The sequence below is a fragment of the Notechis scutatus genome, chromosome 2, assembly GCF_049901735.1.
Source record: "Notechis scutatus isolate UNSWTSFEM ecotype Mainland chromosome 2, rNotScu1.2, whole genome shotgun sequence".
NCBI classification, from domain to species: domain Eukaryota; kingdom Metazoa; phylum Chordata; class Lepidosauria; order Squamata; family Elapidae; genus Notechis; species Notechis scutatus.
The window spans coordinates 254,755,707-254,778,049 of NC_142010.1; the positions used below are offsets into that span (position 1 = coordinate 254,755,707).

General features: G+C 39.4%; 1 protein-coding gene across 1 annotated transcript in view; it reads right to left on the reverse strand.

Moving 5' to 3' along the window:
* Positions 1-22,343, reverse strand: part of DCC (DCC netrin 1 receptor) — a 729,366-nt gene that overhangs the window by 529,391 nt on the left and 177,632 nt on the right. Inside the window, exon 5 of the mRNA XM_087954238.1 lies at positions 21,293-21,429. Coding sequence (XP_087810364.1) covers positions 21,293-21,429 — 137 coding nt within the window. The remainder of the gene's footprint in view (positions 1-21,292; positions 21,430-22,343) is intronic.

The following is a 22,343-nucleotide window of genomic DNA, read 5'->3' on the forward strand; positions in this document are numbered from 1 at the left end:
ATTAGACTTTACTGTACACTTATTTTTCACTACCTTAATGAACTAGAGGCGGAATACTTGTAGAAGAGAATAATCACATTTTATTTGAGCACTTTCTTTGGGCAGGCAGTTTAATATGAGACAGTAGGAATCATTATTTCCTTATTAATATGACTGCTGTTATTGTTTAATTTGTATGCCATCAATTCCTGCCAACCCAGCAGATGAAAAGCATGCAAATGCGAGTAGATCAATAGGTACCACCTCTGTGGGAAGGTAACAGCACTCCCTAACGTCATGCTGACCACATGACCATGGAAATATTTTTGGACAGCATTGGCTCAATAGTGTTGAAATGGAGATGAGCACCATCGTTTGCAACGTTTGCCACAACCAGCAGAGTAAAATCCGCAGGGACTCCTAATTCCTAGCAGATGCCTGGCAGCTTACAATACCATGTACAATGTAAATATCATGAAACATATTTATAATGCTTACATTGAAAGCAAAAGGAGAAGGGGACGGCAGAGGATGAGATGGTTAGATCCTGTCATCAATGCAATGAACTTCAATTTGGGCACACTCCAGAAGACAGCGAAGGATGGGCAGGGGATGGGGGAGGCTGGCATGCTATGTGTCATGACCCTGGTGGAGACTGACTCTGAGGGAGAGGAGGAACAGCCAACAGGGAGTGGAAGTGTGGCTCCAGAGGTGGTGGAGGAGGCTAGGGAAGGGCAAAGGCCAGCTGAGCAGTCAGAGGAAAAACCCAGGCCCATCCCCTATCCATCCTAGGTCATACAGGGATGAGAGGATCAGGGAAAAAACATGGTCTACTCGGGAGGAGAGGGCCATGATCCTCTTCATGGGTTGCATAAAAGGTTGGACCTGCATGCTAACAAACGCTGGAGACAAATGTGTGTTTTTCCTGGATGAAGTTTATCTTGGTTGGCATTCTTGCAACGGATTGTACCTGGTTATCTTCCTGAAGTTTGTAATTATTTATCCTGGTCTGTCGTGGACCTTTCTTCAGCGCAGTTTGTTTTCGGTTTTTGCTTCGTTATCTGCTCTTTGAATTTGAACTGTATTTCTTTCGTTTGAAATGTTATTTTGAAAATAGTTTAATCTTCAACTGTGAACAATTAAACAGTGAAGCCAAGTTGAAAGCATTAAAGGACCTTTATTAACGTTTTGGTTTTTGTTATATTTTTGATACATTACGGGTCATCACACTATGATTCAAAGGGTTGGGAAGAGTTGGATATGAGGTAGGAACAACAAAAATAATATTTACATCCCTACAAGTATTTTTGGTAAATTTTTAACAACTTAGACTTAGACCTTAAACTTAGAATAACTTTATTGTCACTTTGATTATACACTAATCCAGGGATCCCCAACCTTTTTGACGCCGCGGCCCGGTACCGGCATCAGCTGGGCGCCGTGGCCCGGCACGGCATCAACTGGGCGCCGCCATCTTTTTGACGAAAAGTGCTCCGGTGACCTCACGGAAGCACTTTTCGCAAAAGATGGCGGCGCCAGCGCCCGGTGAGCTTTTTCGGTAGAAATGGCTTTCTACCCGGAAAAGCTCACCGAGCTGGCGCCGCCATCTTTTTGATGAAAAGTGCTTCCGGTGAGCTTTCTACCTGGAAAAGCTCACCGGAAGCACTTTTTACCAAAAAGATGGCGGCGCCCAGCAACCAGCGGCCCGGTAAGAGTTGTTCCGCGGACCGGTATCGGTCCGCGGACCAGCGGTTGGGGACCCCTGCACTAATCGACCTACACTGAAATGAAATTTCATTGCATATAGCTCTCAAAGGGTCACCACTAAGCATAGCTGGCTAGAGAATTCTGGGAGTTGAAGTCCACAAGTCTTAAAATTGCCAAGTTTCAGGGGCCCTGCTATAGATGCTTATCTGTGGTGTTCTTTCTCCCCTTTCTGGATAATTCCAACTTGCATTTCCAATCTAGAACCAATTTTATTGTTATTATAACACTGACTGTTCCCTCTGAAATGAAAAATCTGTTTTTCGGCCGCCCTTTCTCAGACAACAAGAATCCCTGGCCTGTAATGTTTTTTTCCTTACAAAATAAGTCATGATAATAGTTTTTTAAAAACAGGTAATTCTGCTTAGAAAAAAAACAGGTATGGCATAATGAAATTGGCCTACAATATGTTTCCCTTATGCCTAGTTTTCTTTTCATGGAAGGAGCAAGTGGAACTGCAGTTTAGCGCGGGTGTGGGTCAAATTTATTTCTGGAAGTATCACACGGTAAGAAAAACGAGCAATGTTACTTTCATAAAAGTTCTACCTGGGAAACAGATGCCAGGCAATTATAATTACTTTTTATTCTTTCATAAGAGCCTTCTTCTCATTTTCTGCATCCAGCATCAATAAGGTATATCTTTTTCCAGGAACAGGAATTCATTTGAGTCTCAAAGGCTCTGTCAAAGCACTAGGGTACCTCAGCAACAGACATAGTGCCTAGGTTTTATTTGAGAAAATAAAACTTATTTTAAACTTATTTATTTGAGAAAAGAGAAAATAAAAATGAAGGAGAAGTGACTTCTTTCAATGCCTTGCATTTTGACCTTGAAAATATCTACCGTAGATGGAATACAAGTATTCTTGCAAAATAATACACATATGATTTTACTAGTCCTTCTCTCTTTGTAAAAATACAAGAAAACATTGAAGATCATATTAAGTATGTTTATTGCTGATCAGGCCTGCAAGCCTAAAAAAAACAAAAAAACCAATGCCATCTAGGCCAGTATTACTTTTACCACATCACACTCCCATCAGAAGCACAGAAGGCATTTCTGGGGTGAAAGAATCAGCTGGTGGCATCACCGTTGCCTGGGAAACGCCCAGTTAGGGACTCCTTCCACATCCCCTGCAGGAGCTGGAGTAAAGGATGGGAACTCACCTCACCCCACCACAACATTTGGGTCCCAACCTCTAACCTCTAACCCACCATCCTAGCCACGCAAACCACCATGCCCCTATAGTAGTTTTATTAGAACATAGAATGACAGGTTTACAAGGGATCTTGGAGGTCTTCTAATCCAACTCCTTGCTCATACAGGAGACTCTATACCAAGAAGCGTGCCTATCTGAATGTATTTTCCCCTCTGTTCCTTAATCTTTGTGTGAAATATAGAAAGTGTTTTGTGGTAATTTGCTTTCTTGGCCCTGGTTCAGGCCTCTCTTATTTGACTGTTGCCTTGGTTCAGGTTCTTCCTTCTGTCCTTCCAGGCCATTCTCTTTGTCCTCTAGAAAGGCGCTGACCCAAGCAAAAGTGCCTAGATTTCACAAAAGTTAATAATGTAGGCTTGTCCAGCAAGGCAGGGATGACCAACGTCCTCTGAGTGGAAGTAAAGAAAGTTGAGATGATGTCACAAAAGTTCATTTGAAGCCCTACTGTAAGAAAAGAGCAGATAGAGCCTGGTGGTGGAGTCAAGTGAGGATTCAGCCTAGAATCCTTAAGTATCCACAAACACTCCAAGTTCAGCCCTCTTTGAATTTTGTTGCTTCCACATTCTATACTCTTCCCTAAAACTGGATGAATATTTTTTATCAAGTTAGCAACAATTGAGCTTGTCTCAAAGGAGACTTTGCATTTAATTACTTCTAAATTTTAGTGATGGTTATACATTTCATCATGTCATGTTATTAGAGGCTTGTTCCTTATTTGCAGCGGAAAATAGAATATAAATTTAATAAATACATAGATTACAAGTGCAATACCTACCTGTAACATTTTATTCCTAAAATGATAAAGATTTATTGCTGAATAGATGCTAAATAACATTTTCTGAATGCAGTAATAGGCTTCCAAATACATGTAACAGATTATTGAAAGTGGAAAAATTATGGGGCTGAATGAACAATAGGAAATCTAAGTTTTTTTTCTCAGTATGGCTAAATAAGAAACAAACAAACCATGATGTTGTGGATAACATTCAGGGGGGGAAATAAATCTTTCTTAATACTTTCTACTTTGGATAATGATCATGAATGTACAACAGCAATATTTGGTATGGAGAAATTGGTATATCCACCTTTAAAAAGGGCAATGCTATCCCCTTATTAATGCATTGCATGTAAAATGTTGAATTCCAACTCTGTTATTCTGTTATGGTTTACTCCTTCTAAGCTTTTCTGTGTACTTTGGAAAGCAAAGTTCATGAGATTTTGAAAAACATTAAGTAGGTGGTTATAGTGTCCATTAGAGTATTCCAAGCTGAGGTCCAGTCACACAAATTTAGCATAATTAACTAAAAAATAATTTTGTCTGAATCCCCATGAGCTTTTACAATTTCACATTCTCACTCAAGGTCTTAGAAGACTTCAACACTTCTCATATAAAATTCAGGTATTTTCCTGCTAAATTTATTTAGTTTTAGGGATCTGTGAATGCCATTTACAGGTCTTGTATGTCCCTTGGCATCCATGGATATTTTTCAGTTGATTGCTGCTGTGGACAATAACTGGCCAGAAGAATCAGTGGTCTGATTGAGTACCAGTAACTTTCTACATCCAATGGATGTAATAGAAGTATTATATGTAACTCATGGTTGAACAGTAGAGTTCTTGATGCTCTGAGCTTGGTTGCTTGCCTGCAGATAGTTCATTATCCAATTAGATACCTTCATTTTTGATTGGCCACCTCTTCCCAGTTAGATCTACCTGGCCCACTAGAGTAAGAAGGCAGGATATGTTGTAGATCTTAAGAATCAAGGAACTACATCTGATGGAACATTTTAACGATGAATCGGCATACAGACAGGAGGTTATACAACTTGCCTCGTGGTGTAACTGGAACAATCTGGAATTGAACACACTCAAAACCGTAGAAATGGTGGTAGACTTTAGAAGAAACCTTCCCATACTATCACTTCTTACAATACTAGACAGCACAGTATCAACAGCAGAGATCTTCAAATTTCTAGGTTCTACTATATCACGTGACCTAAAATGGACACCTACCATCAAAAACCTCATCAAAAAAGCACAACAAAGAATGTTCTTTCTGCGCCAACTCAGAAAGCTCAAACTGCCCAAGGAGCTGCTGATCCAGTTCTACAGAGGAATTATTGAGTCTGCCATCTGCACCTCTATAACTGTCTGGTTTGGTTCTGCAACCCAACAGGACAGACACAGAGTTCAGAGGCTAATTAGGACTGCAGAAAAAACAATTACTACCCACCTGCCTTTAATTGAGGATCTGTATACTGCACAAGTCAAAAAGAGGGCTGTGAAAATATTTACAGACCCCTCACATCCCAGACATAAACTGTTTCAACTCCTATTCTCAAAACGACGTTATAGAGCACTGCACACCAGAACAACTAGACACAAGATGGTTTTTTCCCAAAAGCCATCACTCTGCTAAACAAATAATTCCCTCAACACTGTTCAACTATTTACAAAGTGTACACTACTATTACTGTTAATCTTCTCATCACTCCTTATCACCCATCCCCTCCCACTTGTGACTGTAGGAGTGTAACTTTGTTGCTTATATCCGTACGATTTATATTGACTGTTTCCTAGTATGATTTGATTGTTGATTGTACCCTATGACTATCAATAAGTGTTGTACATTATGATTCTTGATTCTTAACGAATGTACCTTTTCTTTATGTATACTGAGAGTATTTACACCAAGACAAATTCCTTGTGTGTCCAATCACACTTGGCCAATAAAGTATCCTATCCTATCCTATCCTATCCTATCCTATCCTATCCTATCCTATTAAAAAAGGTCTTCTTTGTAGAGGCTCCCTCCCTTTGGAACATCATTTCCCCAGGAATAAGATTGTCCAGCATCTTGTTGCTTTTCCATAAGACCTTGAAGACATGGTGTTATTAACAATCTTGGGGACCCAATTCAGAGCCACTCAAGTGGCTTGTCTGATTCTGTTGTCACCTCCACAAGATGGGGTGAGGTTTAAATTGTGGGTTTTAAACTGTGGATTTTTAACACTGTACACTGCCCAGAATCACTGTGTGTAAGTTGGTCATCTATGTAAATTTGTTTAATAAATAAATAAACCAGTACTGATGAGGTTACCTAGTCGGGTAATGAAATGTCTGCAAGCAAACAACCCAGCACAGAGCACCAAACCCTCCACCACTTTCTACATCCTTACAATTGCCTTCTCTGGCTCTTTCCTTGCATGCTAACATGTCTTCACAGCATCATCCAGACACGGTTAAAATGAACAAATGCCTCTCCTCATTGTTCTGGATAAAGCCAGAAGTAGCTGGTGGGAGAAATACTTCCCACTAAGATTGTGAACCTGAACTCATCTATTCGGTTAATAAACCTACCAATTTTCCCTCTGACTCAACTGCAAACATACTCACTGTGTATTTAAAAAGCCGCCAGTATGGTGAAAATAAAGAAAGATATAAGAAACCCAGTCTAATAATGGGAAACATGCTTTTTATCTTAATGACTACTGGAAATATATGCTTGTTGTTGTTTTCCAAGTTCTTTGAGATTTGAACAACCTGGAACAGGAATTGTATTTAAAAAAAACCCGCTACTCTGTAATAAAAGTCTCTGAGAAAAGGTTGGTGGACAATACTGCTAATGTTGTTGGGCAGCTGTTGTGGTTCGCTGGCAGCAGATGTGGACGACTGAGGTCTCTGAGAGCAAGGACTCATATGAGGGCCCTGCGTATGATGCAGAAATGGGGCCAGGACTGTTGGAGAGTGGGGTGCTACCTTCAGAGCTTGTGGAGTCTGGTAGCAGTGACAAAGAGGATCCCAGGGTGCCTGTGCTCAGTGCGCATGCGCGCAGGGCTGCTTGAAGGAAAGAGCAGCTGAAGCAGCACAGGCAACTCGGGAGTCAGGCTGCAAGGTGATGGCTCCTCCCATAAGGGATAAAAGCCAGCCTTTGGGGTTGGCTTCTTTGCAGGAAGCAAAGAAGTTCTTTCAACTCCAAGTTCTCGTGGAAGTCCTGTCTATTCTGGTTCATGTTTGGATACTTTTGGTTTGGAATATTTCTCTCCAGTTAATCTTGTATTCTTGGCAGCCTTTTGTAACCTTGAAAGAAAGGGCTTGCTCTTATCTGGGACAATTGGTTTTAATGACTTTGCTGTGAATGAATAGAATTTGCATTAAAAAGGTTTGCTTCTATGTATACTTTGTGCTTATTTGATTTGAATGAGGCTTGAGTTAGAACAGCAACTTAAGATAGAGTTCCCCAATATTTTCAGCATGGGGGAGGAGAGGGGATGGTTCTATGTGCACAGTGGGCAAGTTCGCGCAGCTCCATTTGTGTGAGTGGTTGGCATACATGCCTCTCGCTAGCACAAATTGGGATGCACATATGCACACACAATCACCTGCCACCTCTGCAGCCCAGTTCCTAAAATCTCAAAGCCCAGTAGTGGCCCACATCCTTAGGATTAGAGACTCCTGACTTAAGAGATAAATATTCTCTGAATATTTATTTTGATACCGCCCAGAGTTACCTTATGGTAAGATGGGCAGACAATAAATGTTATAAATATATTTTTTAAAAAAACTAGCAGGAGAGAAAAGTGTTTGGTTACCAGTTACATTTACAGCATCAGTTTCAACTTTGAAGTATTCAGGGACTGGCACACTTCAGCTGAGTACTTGGATGAACCAGAGAAGAAACAGAGGCTTTGAAGAAGCACAAGCTGGCAGTTTTCATGGGGGAAAAAATCTTCCAACAATCTGCAGAGATGAAGCCCTGACTGTAAAGGAAAAGGGGAGGCCTGAAAGCGGAACAATTGAGTAAGTGCTGAAAGGGCTGCAAAGAAACTCAGAATGAAACGGTGCCACTCTGTCTTATTCACCAGAGCTTTCCTATTTTGTTCCCTCCAACCTCCATCTGCCAAGAGTCTTGCATTTTACTCACTATCTACCAAACATTTATTGAGGGAGGCTGAATTGGAAGATAAATATGTTTTTAGAATAGAAGGAAGAAGCATCAATAACCTGTGCTGTGCTGTTGACACTACTCTGATAGCTGAAAATGCAAATGATTTGCATGCTCTAGTAATTAATGGAAGTGAAGGAGCAGAGTGGAAAAAAAATAAGAGTAAGATTATATGTAAAGAAGGCCAAATAAATGACAATTTACTACAGAACCAGCTTTACAATTGATAACGGAGATACTAAGGTGGTGGATAGATAGAAGGAAGTGTCAACTGTAAATGAATTAGTATTCAGGAAATATGCCATAGTCTATCATGTGGTAAGGCAACCAAAAAGGCTTGGAAAATATATTTAGTTGCTATGAAGTAGTATATAAACTAGTACCACCATGAGTCATGGTGGCACAGTGATTAGAGCGCAGTACTGCAGGCTACTTCTGCTGACTGCCAGCTGACTGCAATTTGGAAGTTCAAATCTTACTACGCTCAAGGTTGACTCAGCCTTCCATCCTTCTGAGGTGGGTAAAATGAGGAATATGCTGACTCTGTAAACTGCTTAGAGTGGGCTGTAAAGCCCTATAAAGCAGTGTATAAGTCTAAGTGCTATTGCTATCACATCGGCATTTGATTTTCCTTGTTTCCTTTTATGGAGAAGAAAGTTGGACTTTGAAGAAGCACGGTAGAATGAATATTGATAGTTTTGAACTTTGATGTTGGAGAAGACACACAACGATACCTTTGATAGGCAAGGAAATGAACAAATGAATCAGAGAACATAGAATCATAAGTCTAGAAGGGTCATCAGATATTATCTAGTACAACTCTCTGTTCAGGGCAGGGGACCTTATACAAATCTGGTCAAATGATTGTTTAGTCTATTCTTGAAAATCTCCAGCAATGGAGACAAGCTATTCTGTTGATTAATTGTTAATTAAGGGGCCATGCTGGCTCATGTGGTTAGGCTGCTGAGTCCAAAGACTATTGAGAGGTCAATAGAATAGAATAGAATAGAATAGAATAGAATAGAATAGAATAGAATAGAATAGAATACCTTTACTGTCATTGCATTCCACGAATACAATGAAATTTGAAAGCTACTCCAGCACAGTGCCCCAAACACCACATCATAATCACACTACAGAGTATTTAAAAATTAAAATAATTATAATAGTTTGGTAGTTTGAAACCTGAGAGCAAGCCTATGGCAAAATGAGCTCCTGTCAATTTGCCTTAGCTCCTACTCACCTAACAGTTCTAAAGCATGCAAATGCTACTAGATAAATAGGTACCACTTTGGTAGGAAAATAACAGGGACATGAAAGGAGCCCCCTCAGGCATCTCCTGGGCAAAGGTGATATTATCGGCTAATCCTTTCAACTCAGAAGTATGTAGTATTGTTAATTTGTTCTCACTGTCAGGAAATTTCTCCTTAATTCTAGCTTGGATCTCTCTTTAATAAGTTTCCATCTATCACTTCTTGTCCTGCCCTTTGGTGTTTTGGAGAATAACTCAATCCACTCTTCTCCGTGGCAGTCCCTCAAGGACTAGAAGACAGCTATCATGTCATCCGTAATCTTTCTCTTCGATAGACAAGACATACATCGCTCCCTTAACCACGCTTCACACAATTTAGCCTCCAGACTTAGTTTAGTTGCCAAAATACAAATTGTAGAACAAAATCAGTTGAGACTCATGCTCAAGACACAAATTACTAGACTAATTATGATATTTTGGACACACTATGGGAAGTTTTAGTTCTTTGGAGAAATTATAATGCTGGGAAAGGAAGGAAAGAGGACCCTGAGCAGCGTGGGAGACGGTCAAAATTACATGGTGCTAAGTACCAGGTTGCATCCTGGAAAACTATGCTGTCTGATAAGGGTGTAAAACTCTACCCTAATTGCAAAAAACGGAAAGCCCTGCTTGACATTATCTGCAATTGCAAATATGAGTGCCATCTGCCTAAAGCTCATGACCTTTGCTGTATAGATTTTTTTCTGAAGCTGGAATTTAATTAACACAAAATAGCATTTACAATGTATTACAATTATAATTAATTGTCCAGATGGAAGCAGTAAAAAAAAAAATTAAAAGAAGACATCTACAATTGTTCTGTATGTTACATTTGACTATTCTGAAATAAATAGAAAAAAAATGATATTTGAGTTGCTTGGGATTTCCTGTCAATTTGCCTTAGCTCCTACTCACCTAACAGTTCCAAAGCCCCCATCCCCTTTGTGTATGTGTATAAGTACTTTTTTTTTTTAAGAAAAAAATTGAAAACTATATTTCTCACCTTGGTTATTTTAATCAAAGATAGATGACTGGTGCTGAGTTTTAGCATGAAGACAATTATGAAAATGCTAGCAATCATTCCTGTCATTTACATCCATTCAGTGATGTGCGTTTCTCTGTGTGTGGTGATGATTCAGAATGAACTTCAAACATATCTCTTTAAAATGTTTCCAGATTAATAACAACAACTATGACAGAAGAGAAGAGAAAGAACTGGAGAAGATAACAAAATACAAAGACCTACAAATAGAAATAGAACAACTATGGCAAATGTAAGCAAGGGTAGTACCAATAGTAATAGTGTCAGAGAACTGGAACAGAGCTTAATAACAAGGTCAGCCAATGAGAGCTGAATTGAGGGCTGAAACTTAAAGAGAGAATCTAGGCGTGGTTTCTCTCTGTTCTGTGCTCAGCTCTAAAGTGAAACAGAAACTAACTTGCTTGCTTGCTTGCTGAACTAAAGTGAAACTGATGTCTGTTTCTGAGCTCCTGAGTTGCTGTTCTGCTCTGAACCTGTAACATGTCTGCTTCTGTTTGAATTTGCTCCATGTTGGAGAAATCTACAACTGGTGTTATAAAATTTACTTTATATGTTTATAAAGAAGTTAAACGAAGCCTCAGCTATCTGTGTTTATTTTCTGGCACTGAATTTACGCTGCAATACTCTGAACAAATAGGTGCCTTGGGTGCAGTCCCAAAACAACTGGAGCACCACTTGAACACCATAGGCATTGACAAATTTGCCATCAGTCAATTGCAGGAGGCAGCCCTACTTGGAACAGCTTCCATCCTGCGGCAACATCTGTAACACCATCAAATATCCAGATTTGCATATTCCCACATTGATAGGTAGACAAAAATGCCAAACCCAGACTGAACATCTGGCTGACTATGATAATAATAATAACAATAATAAGAGTAATAAGAGTAATAAGAGTAATAAGAGTAATAAGAGTAATAAGAGTAATAAGAGTAATAAGAGTAATAAGAGTAATAGTAATAGTCGAAGAAAAAGAATTGGGGAAAAAAATCACAAAATATCACAACCTGGCCATCGAAACAACACAATTATGGATGAAACATGTAACAGTGATATCCATTGTCATCTGGACACTTAGTACCATGACCAAGAATTTTATAAAATACATCAAGAAATTACAGCTTCCTGCAATAACATCAGCGGAACTGCAAGAAACTGTGCTACCTGGAACATCGTATATTTTAAGATGATACTTGGTTGATACTTAAGATGCTGGCAGCAACCCGTATCAACCATCAGTGCCAGTCAATGATATTTGTGACACATTTTTAAATGTTCACTTGACTGAGTTTAATGTTGAATGAATAAAAGAAATAATAATAACGATAATAAAAACAGCAACAACAACAACTTAAGATTTCTTGTTTGGGTGGGAAGCACATTCAGACTTGCAAGATTTTTATACAACAAAAGAATTCCTGAACCGTAATAAATTAGTGAGGTGTTTTTTTTAAAGTCTGGGCTATGCTTGTGGGGCTGACAGATTGTCTTCTTCTGAGATTTTTTTCTTCAACTACCAGATATGTATATGGGAGGCCGAAAGGGGAAAATATTTCAAGATTAAGTCACAGATCGGCATCTAATGATGTCATTTTGAAATAGTCTAGAACAGTGGCCCCCAACCTTTTTGCCATCAGGGACCGGTTCCGTGGAGAAAGATTTTTCCACAGGCTGGAGGATGCATATTTTCGCATGCTGCCTGCATCCCACAAAAGGGGCTTCACTTGTTTGCATGGCCCGGTTGCTCGTGCTTGTCCACGGACTAGGGGATGGAGACCCCTGGTCTAAAAAACAGTTCCTAAAATTCTTCAGTTATTTTAGCAGATGATTAAAAAACTTCAATTATTAAGGGAGCCAGAATTAAAAAGAGTTATTGAGCTGAGCAAGTTATTGCGTTATTGAGATCCCCAATGTTCTCCCATAATTTTTCTTTGATTTTGATTTTCCTTTCCTTTTTTTTTTTTTCATTTTTATTGGTATATATTGGAAGTTTTATTCTCACTCCAGGGGTTCTACCAGTTCTCACCTATTCGCTAGAACCGGTTGTTAACGTTCTAACTAGTTCGGAGAAACAGTTGTTAGAAGAAACTACTGGCCTAATCCTGTAAGGAAGGCAGGAAGGAAACATTCTGGTGTTGCTTACAGAAACTGCCTCTCCGTTAACCCTTATTACATTCTTGGCAGGACTAGACTTCCTGTCTCAGGAACCTCTTTGGAGTTTTCTTTCCCTTCTTTGCTGGTACTTTGCTTGTGTGGAGTGACCATTCAAAGTTACAAAGGCACTGAAAAAAGTGACTTATGACCATTTTTCACACTTACGACTGTTGCAGCATCCCCTCAGTCATGAGAGGCCAGGCAAGGAGATGCGTGGCTCAATGTGAGTGATATTGAGTTGGCCATGCCCAGCCAATAACATGAACACCAAGCCACGTCCACCTGGTCACATGACCACCAAACCACACCCACCACCTAAGCCACGCCCACAGAACCAGTTGTTAAAAAATTTGAATCCCACTCCTGTCTCACTCTGTCTTTTTTCATTACATTTCATTCCATTTTAAACTACTTTTTAATTTTTTTTAATCCCATGCTTTCAACAGAATAATTAAATGAATGAATGAATGGATAAAATGTAACCAGCGTGCCTCCCCATTTCCACCCATATTCATATCAGTCAATATTATTTTATTAATACATAAATAAATGGAACCTGGAAAAGATCCAGAAACTTTTGCAAAGGCATGTGATTCAGCAAACATTATGCACAAACCTCTTGGAGCTGTTTTTAATTAGCATGATGGTTCATCAAAGCATAATTATAACAAGCCATCTCTGGGCTCAAAATGTAAAGTCAACCTGAATGGAAGAAAGAAAGAAAGAGAGAGAGAGAGAGAGAGAGAGAGAGCGGGAAAGGAGAAAGGAAAGAAGGAAAGAAGGAAAGAAAAGGAAGAAAAAAGAGAAAGAGAATGGAAAGGAAGGAAGGATGGAAAGAAGGAAGGGAGGAAAGAGAGAGAGAGAAAGAGAGAGAGAATGGGAAGGAAGGAAAGGAGGAGGAAGAAAGGAAAAGAGAGAGAGAGAATGGGAAGGAAGGAAGGAACGAAGGAAGGAACGAAGGAAGGAAGGAAGGAAGGAAGGAAGGAAGACCAGAATAGTAATATTGATAAGTATAAATCAGTATGGCTGGTAGAGACATAGAGGAAAAGTATCACTTTGAGATCCAAATAAATCAATTATATGAGAGAAATCCAAAACTTTCTAGCTGGCAGATTAAGGTTTTAATTACGCTCTGTTCCTGAAGTCAAAAAGATTTGTCTGACAGCTTGGTACTGCCGCTATTGTAGCTCTGCAATGAGAATAATAATAAAAATTTCCATCTGTCAGTCACAAAAGGCAGTTATGCTACTCTGATACATTACAACATCCTAGATTCTTGGGAAGAACTCGATGACTGTGAAGGCCAACCCCAGTTAAAGAACTGGCAGCTGTGATTTGTCATTGTCGTACATATAAAAAATAATGTGTTATTCTGTTTCTGTTTGTCCAGGACCTCATTCTTTCCTTTTGCTAAAAAGAAGAGATGACCTGAGGAGGCAAACTTAACCGCTATTTTCATTCTGTAATGACTGTATTTTAAATCGAACAAGTGCAGTTATTGAAGAAATCAAAGAACAGGAGAGAGACTTATTGTTCTTTTGAAACAGCCCTGTGGATGAACTTGGCCATCAGCAGTGGAAGAATATTTTATTCATCATCTGTCCCAAAGCAATCATAATCAAAGATGGAATATTACAAACAGAACACCACTGAAGTGCAAACTGTACAATCCACTAAAACCAGAAAATGAATTGAGATTGGTCTGTGCTTCCTTCAGACTAAAAACTTGGTTGGATAAATATATCTTTTTGAACAAATAAAACATCAATTCCAATCTAAAGTGTTTGTTGGCTTTTGGGGCGGGGGGGGAGATTTATAACTGGAGCATTACAACCGAAGAGATTTTTTCAATTGGTTTTTCCAATTCTGGATGCAAAGAATTTTCTCTGCGGATATTAATTTTGGGATAGTCATCGTCCTCCTCCTCCTCCTCCTCCTCCTCCTCCTCCTCCTCCTCCTCCTCCTCCTCATCATCATCATCATCATCACCACCACCAGAGTTGGAAAGGACCTTGGTGGTCTTTAAGTCCAACACCCTAGTCAAGATCCTAAATCATTTCAGACAAATGGCTGTCTAACCTCTTCTTAAAAGCCTTCAGTGTTGGAGCACCCATAACTTCTGAAGTCAAGTTGTTCCTCTGGTTGATTGTTCTCACTGTCAAGAAATTTCTCCTTAGTTCTGGGTTGGTTCTCTTCTTGGTTAGTTTCCATTCATTGCAGTGGTGGGATTCAACATTTTTTACTACCAGTTCTGTGGATGTGGCTTGGTAGGTGTGGCATGGTTTGGTGGGCGTGGCAGGGGAAGGATACTGTAAAATCTCCATTCCCACCCCACTCCAGGGGGAAGGTTACCACCGGTTCTCCGAACTACTCAAAATTTCTGCTACTGGTTTTCCAGAACTGGTCAGAACGTGCTGAATACCACCTCTGATTCATTGTTTCTTGTTTCATATTCTGGTGCATCTTACCTCCCTAGTCCCTTTCACTAGACTAGACATACCTAACTCCTGCAACCATTCTTCATATATGTTTTAGCCTCCAGCCCCTAATCCTCTTAATTGCTCTTCTTTGCACCCTTTTTCAAAGTATCAACATCTTTTTTTACATCATGGTGACAAAAACTGAATGCAGTATCCCAATTATGGTCTTACCAAGGCCTTATAGAATGGTACTTACACTTCACATGATCTTGATTCTATCCCTCTGTTGATGCAGCCTAGATTTGCATTGGCTTTTTGGATGGTTGCAGTATACTACTGACTCATATTTAAATGATTGTCTTAAATAGTCAATTCTATATATTTCTGAGAGAACTTTTACAAAATTAGCTTTTTAAGTAGGTTTGCTGAAGAATTTTGCTTTGTCTACAAGCTTAAGCAAGCCCTCTAATATGAACAAGATTCAGATTGTTAAACATCTCTTTTGGATAAGTTGAGAACTTTTTCCAAATTTTGCACTATGGTTTCTTACAATTCTGCATTTTACATAATTCAAATATCCATCTTTTTTTTTTACCTATGTGCAAAATGTACACAGCCATCCATATATGGGGGAAAATGCATCAAGAATGCAATATGTGAAAATTGAACAAAAATGCATTGATTAGGAGATGTCCTTTCAGACAAGCGAATTTTTGGATTTCAATGTGCTGGCGAGTCTTTGTACGAAAAGTCAAGTGCTCATGTTTAAAAACTTTACAAAAGATGTACTCCAGGAGTTTTTGACTTGTTGAAATAAAACCCAGCCCTGACAGAACGTCCATGAAAACCAATCAGTTATGCTTACAGATATTTGCAGATTGCATCCCTTCCTGTTTCCTAATGGTTGAGGCTGATTATTCGGTGGCATAAATTTCATGGTTTCGCAGACTTCTTGCCCTTGAATGTCACTCAATTAACCCTCAGTTAGATTTGGTGCTATCTAACCTTTAGATTATAGCCCTCTCTAGGCAATCAGCATTCTAATCAGGGAGGTGTGGTGAAGAGGTGGAGAAAGATAATTTCCCCTATTGGTCTTCTAGAGGCCCGGAAGTGCTTGTGGGGAGACTGAATAGTTATACACTGTCCCTGAGTTATAGCTCTTTCATTCCTTCCAGGGGAGCAAAGAGGGGGTCTCAATCTTAAGGAACTTTTCCCCACTTCTGCAGTTTGTCAAGAAGCTTCGAAGCATACTCATGCTGCTTTCATGTTTGCTGTGTCTCAGCTTGCTAACAAACTATGGGGGGTGGGTGGGTGGAGGGAAGAGGGAATCGGAATGTTGAGTTTTAAGCATCAAGCAGTGAGAACCAAGGTCACTGTAGTAGGTGTTGGCCAGACTTTCAAGACATCTTACAACAATATTGTGACACTTACTATATTTTTGCACTATAAAACAGGCCTGAGAATGACACTAAGCAAAGAGTTTACTTTAGAATCATAAAAGCAAAATTTTATGCACAGCAGGACTCCTAAACACATTTTTCAAATGTCAATGCACTGTAAACTGCTAAGATGAAAATTTGTTTTGCATAACATTAATGCAAAGATATTGGTAGATATACATCAAATCTCCCGTAATCCAAACTATTTGCCAATCAAAGCATTTTAGTTTTTTTTTTTAAAAAAAAAGTGGGTATAAAAGATACATTGCATCAATAACCAGATTATTGTTTGATAAGTATTATTCATGTGGTTCCTTAACTTTTGTAGGAGCACTTTAAAATTTAAAATTACTTGCTTTTTTAATTAATGAAAAATGGTGAGCTATCTCTCAAACTCTCAATAAACCTTCACATAATTCAGGGGTTCAAGAAAACTGGCACAGTAGTGAACTCAAAACTTTGATCCAAGAACTGAGACATTTTTCCATGTATGGATGTCAAACAGCACACTTACCATCACATAAATTGTCTCAAGGAAAATAAAATTGTGTAGTAGGAAGAAAAGAGGGATGAAGTGCTGATCAGCAGGCGATCCACAGAACACCAGACGTTCAACTTTTTTCTCAAATATTATTTTTTGTGTGTGATAACCACAAGCATCAAAATGCCATGCAGTAATCAAGTTATAAATAGAGCCTCTTCATGGGCTTGAAGTTTAAAAAAAAAAGGACAATCTACAATACTGTTTCCCATAGCTAAGAGCAACAAGCCTAGATAGACGGGTCAACTTGGAGAAATCCATGAGCAAAATCAGGTTTTAGAGCAGTGGTGTCAGAATATTCATGAACTGGCAGGGACATGGTAACAAGGTCAGCCAATGAATAGGCATGGCAACAGACCAGCCAATGGGAGCTGAATTGGAAACTGAAACTGGAAGGAGCTTGTGTGTGATTCTACAGCTCTGAGCTCTGAAGCTGCAAACAAATCTGGTCTTGTCTGTCTGCTGAACTGAAACTGAAACTATTCTCTCCTCTGCTTGTGTTTTGCTTTTAACTACTACCACGTTGGAAAATCTGCCATTGGTATTGTATATTTACTTCATGTATTATTATGTATATAAAGAGAAGTTAATGAATCCTGCTGAATCAGTTATCTCTCTGTGCTTTCTGGATTTGATTTCTGCAATAAACTCTGAAAAGGGGTGTCAAACTCAGGGTCTGTAGGCCGGATCCAGCCCATGGGGTGCTTAGATGTGGCCCGCAGGGTTGCCCTGGAAACAGCAAAGGACCAGCCCATGTTGCCTCTGACAGCAAAAATGGAGCTTGAGAGGGCTGCACATGGCCCTCCCAAGTTCCATTTTTGGCTTTTTGCTGGCAGAGGGCCGCAGGAGGCCGTTGTGGCTGAAAATGGGGCTTGGGATCCCGTTTTCACTGGCAGAGCACTCAGGCCCCACAGGTGCCCCTGACAGGAGTGACATCAAGCTGGCCACATCCACCCTGGCAATACCTACTCCAGTCCCCCACAAGGTCAAATACAATCCAGTTTTGACACTCCTGTTTTAGAGTATAAGTGGATGAGATTTTGGAATGTAATGCATAGTCGTGGTTTTTAAAATTTTCAGCAACAAAATACTGCATATTTACAGACCCAAAAAATATATGCAGAAAAGTAGCACGCTTCTTATTATGCAGAAGGCAACAAACTGATGAGGCATCAGCCAAGGAATTTCCAAACAGCCTGCAAAATGGGTAAATTTAGAAGCAATTTTCATGTTGAACATTTAGAACATCAAGTAAATGCACCAATAAAGGCTGAAAAGATAGGAGATGTAACTTCCAGGAAGCAGGCAGATGTTAAATGGAAAGAGAGAAAAAACAAAGTTGAAAACTAACAAAATTATCAGTAGTGCAGTAGAAAGCAAAATAAATGTGATTAGCCGTTTGTGATTGTGTGTTTGCTTATTTATTTTGATTTCTCTGCTGATTTCTTTCCTTGAGTGAGTGCTAATAAGCCAAGGAATGGTTAAAGAAAAGCAAAGACTGTATTTTCAAACCAAGGCACTAACAGGCTCATCTGTGGGAGTTCTCCCAATTAGCACTGCCAAATCTGTCAAGACTTAGGTAGGGAATAATCTGCAAATGTTTCCATAGAGCAATAAGCATTTAAAACAAACTAAACAACACTTGGAAGAAGGAAGAAGGAAGAACAGGACAAAATTACTTGTCAGATGTCATGAATTAATTAATTTTTTTGCAGAGAAAAAATAATGGAGGATAAGACTATTTGTGACTCATTACTCTGGCACATGAACTAAGTTTTGACCTAGTAAAGTTAATGAAAACTACTGTAATGAAAAATTAAAGCCCTGTTACCCTTTTGCAAGGCATTGAAGAGCTGGCTTTTCCCCTCTGAATTTGATTAGGTGGGTACATGAGTTCTGTTATAATTTGTGTGGCTCTGTTTCCTGGTGAATGGGTGCCATGTGGTTATACATGGCTTTCTGAATTTTAATCTTTGCCAAAATAAAAAAACTGATGGCTCACCAAACAAATCAGCCCAGAGTTCTCAAATGACCAGGCTCAAATGATCCTACTTTGGACCTGTTATGGGAAGATCTAGTTCTTTGGAAAAAGGAGCTAATGTTAGGAAAGGTGGAAAGAAAGAGAAGAAGAAGATGACTCGCAGCAAAGTGGATGGGCTACTTTACAGTAGCGATGAGTGCACCATTGGGGCACCTGAAAGTTCAGATTAGGGACAGATCAACAAGAGCCATGGTGGTGCAGTTTTTAGAATGCAGTATTTCAGGATGACTCTGATCACTGCTTGGAGTTCGATCCTGACCTACTCAAGGTTGATTCAGCCTTCCATCCTTCCAAGTTTGGTAAAATGGTGATCCAGATTGTTGGGGGAAATATGCTGACTCTGTAAACCTTAGAGAGGGCTGTAAACCACTATGAAGCTGTATACAAGGCTAAATTCTATGCTATTGCTATGGAGAAGAAAATCTATGTGGTTGCTAGAAGCAGAACATGACTTGATGACATATAATCAACATCACTGATCTTTGCAATCAGCACCAAGACCCTTGAGTGAAATGGGCACCTAAATAAATCAACCAACCAACCAACCAACCAACCAACCAACCAACCAACCAACCAACCAACCAACCAACCAAATACATTTACCTCAAACCTCATTCCTATTCTTAGCCTTGAATGTTGGACAGAACTGTCTAGGAAAGCTTTTGGTCATGCACTCTTATCTTTGGAAAGTGAGCTGACATGATATCAACCAACCAAATTAGATCCAGGCTTTGAAGCAAGATAATTGTGCTTCAGAATGTATGCTCCAACATGTATTTTTCTGTTTCTCAAACAATATTCCTCAAAATAATTAAGAAGAAAGGAAATATTTTGTTTCTCATAAATCTGCATCCCCTGAAGATGATTTACTGAAAATTAAAATTTGCCCTCACTCTTCTAGCAAGCCCATGTGTAGCATGGAAACATCTGACAAAAGGTAGTAGAAAATATCCCTGTCCTCAAAAGAATTCCATGCCAAAGTTGTATCCGTCCATTACAACAATTCTCCTTCACAATCTAATATTTTATGGACTCTTTTCTATCTTAACCAACTCTAGATAGCTTCATCTTCCTTCTGGGAAGGAAACTTCCTTCTGGGCTTGGATTAAAAAAAAGCAAGGGTCCAGGAGATGAAAACTCCATAATATAGGTAAGAGGGCAGATGCAGAGAGAATTAAGTAAGAGTGAAGTCCTTGATGCTTTCTGACCTTGGTTGTTCATCAGTATCAACAGAAAATAATATCAGGAGCTCAAGATTGAACTGTGTAGCCCTTGATGCTCCCTGAGTTTATTTTCTTGCATATGTTTCATTACCCATTCATTATCCACTGTGTATGTTACATATGCAGGTAACATACACAGTGGATAATGAATGAGAAATGAAATTTCTGCAAGAAAACAATTAAGCTGTCAGCCTCCATGATGCTTGCTTGTTGTCAGCTGCCATAGAAATGGGGAGGGGGGAAGTTTGGCATGGGCGGGGGGGGGGGGCGAAGTTTTCTGGAGAGTGGAGATGAGTTCTGTGTGAACCAAGTGTGGGGGGATGCTCTCGTGCTCACTGCACAACTGAATGGACTTGTTTGTGCCAAGTCAAGGTCAACCGTCTTGGCATACCACATGGGGGGGAAACACCTGGAGATGTACCCCACATGACACCATACACACTGGAGATTGGATGTCCAATCTGGGTCCTTGGGGGGAAGGAACTTGGGATAACTTTCAATATGTAATTTTCACACCTATTAACTCAGATCTTGCTTTTCTTTCATTGCTATCACCTCTAACTCAGTAAAAGTACTTTTTCTCTGCAAACATGGAGTTGGGGGACTTCTTTCTTGGGTTTTGAATGGAGGCACGTCTGACATAAGCTAAGAGAGCAACAAGGAGTCCAGCATCATCAATGTTATAACATTCAAGAGTTCAATCTGCATCATTATTATAATGTTCAAGAAGCAATGACGTTCAAGTGCTCAACACTAGAGGAAAGAAAGTGAAACTTGACTAATGTCCTTTACCTTCTCCAAGAAGCTATCTAAGCTGTCAGACTTCAAAACAATCTTCTCTATGGTTCTTCTCCATAATCTACCAGCAATTGGAACAAAGTCACAAAGCTCTGTTCAGTTCCCAGAAGAATATAGTGCTGGGAGAGAAACACCAAATAAAAAATGATAACTGTTCACTGTGAAATCATAACCTTTCTTCTATAAACACAAGATAGTCAACGGTGTTCTGACTTTTTATTTTCTCAGATGATTTACATACTCACAGTTGCTTTTCATAGTGCTAATAAATAAACATTGACTCTGTAAAATAAGTCCACCACCATAGAAAATCTGCAAAACACAAACCCTCTTTCAAAACAACTGAAAATTATAAGGGCGTTAGATGGCCTTCATAACCAGGATCCATACTCAGCCACAAAGAATGCTATACAAGAGGCAAATATAGTTCTTTCTACTCACCCAATATTGATAACTCAGCCGAGGCACTGCTGTTCTCATCTCTGTATGTGACCACACAGGTATAACTTCCGGAGTCATCATCCGTTGCATTAGAAATCAATAAGTTACTGCCAGCCAACAGTGAATATTTTTTGACCCTGAAAGATTGACATAATATCAATGTTTCAAGTAAGACAATATGCAAGGGTGATTTTCTCTATGGGTTGATTTATTTTAGATTTCTATCACATCTTTTCTTTTGTTCAAAGACCTGAAACATGGCAATTCCATTCTTCTAGGAAAGACCAAGATATCTAGCTCCCCAGTGAAGTATGGCAAGGATGAAAGAATGAAGAATTTTTGTTTATTTGTTTAAAACATGAATGTAGCCACCCAGTTTATCACAAACTGGGTGACTCCCAATCTAAGATTAAACTAGCAGAAATCCACTTTAAAACTATTAAAACCAAATACATAAAAACAAAACAAAAACTGGCACCAAATTAAGTTTTCAATGTGTAGGCACCTCATCCCAGCATTTATTTATTGATTGATTGATTTGTCAATCGCTTACAAGATAATAGGCATAAGTATAAACATGAGTTAGAATACAGGAAATAGGTACAAATAAATGGGGACAATAGGACAGGGATGGTAGGCATGATTGTACACTTATGCACGCCCCTTACAGAACTCTTAGGAATGGGGTGAGGTCAGTAGTGGATAATTTGAGGTTAAAGGAGTGGGGGTTAGAGTCAGGTAGTGCATTCCAGGCATTGACCACTCTATTACTGAAGTCGTACTTTCTGCAATCAAGTTTGGAGCAGTTAACATTGAGTTTGTATCTGTTGTATTCTCTTGTATTGTTGTGGTTGAAGCTAAAGTAGTCATTGACTGGTAGGACATTGTAGCAGATAATTTTGTGTACTATGCTTAAGTCCAACCATAGGTGGCATAATTCAAGTTTGTCCAAGCCCAAAATTTCAAGCCTGGTGATATAAGGTATTCTGTTGCGAGCAGAGGAGTGTAGTACTCTTCTTGTGAAATACTTCTAGACTCCCTCAATTGTATT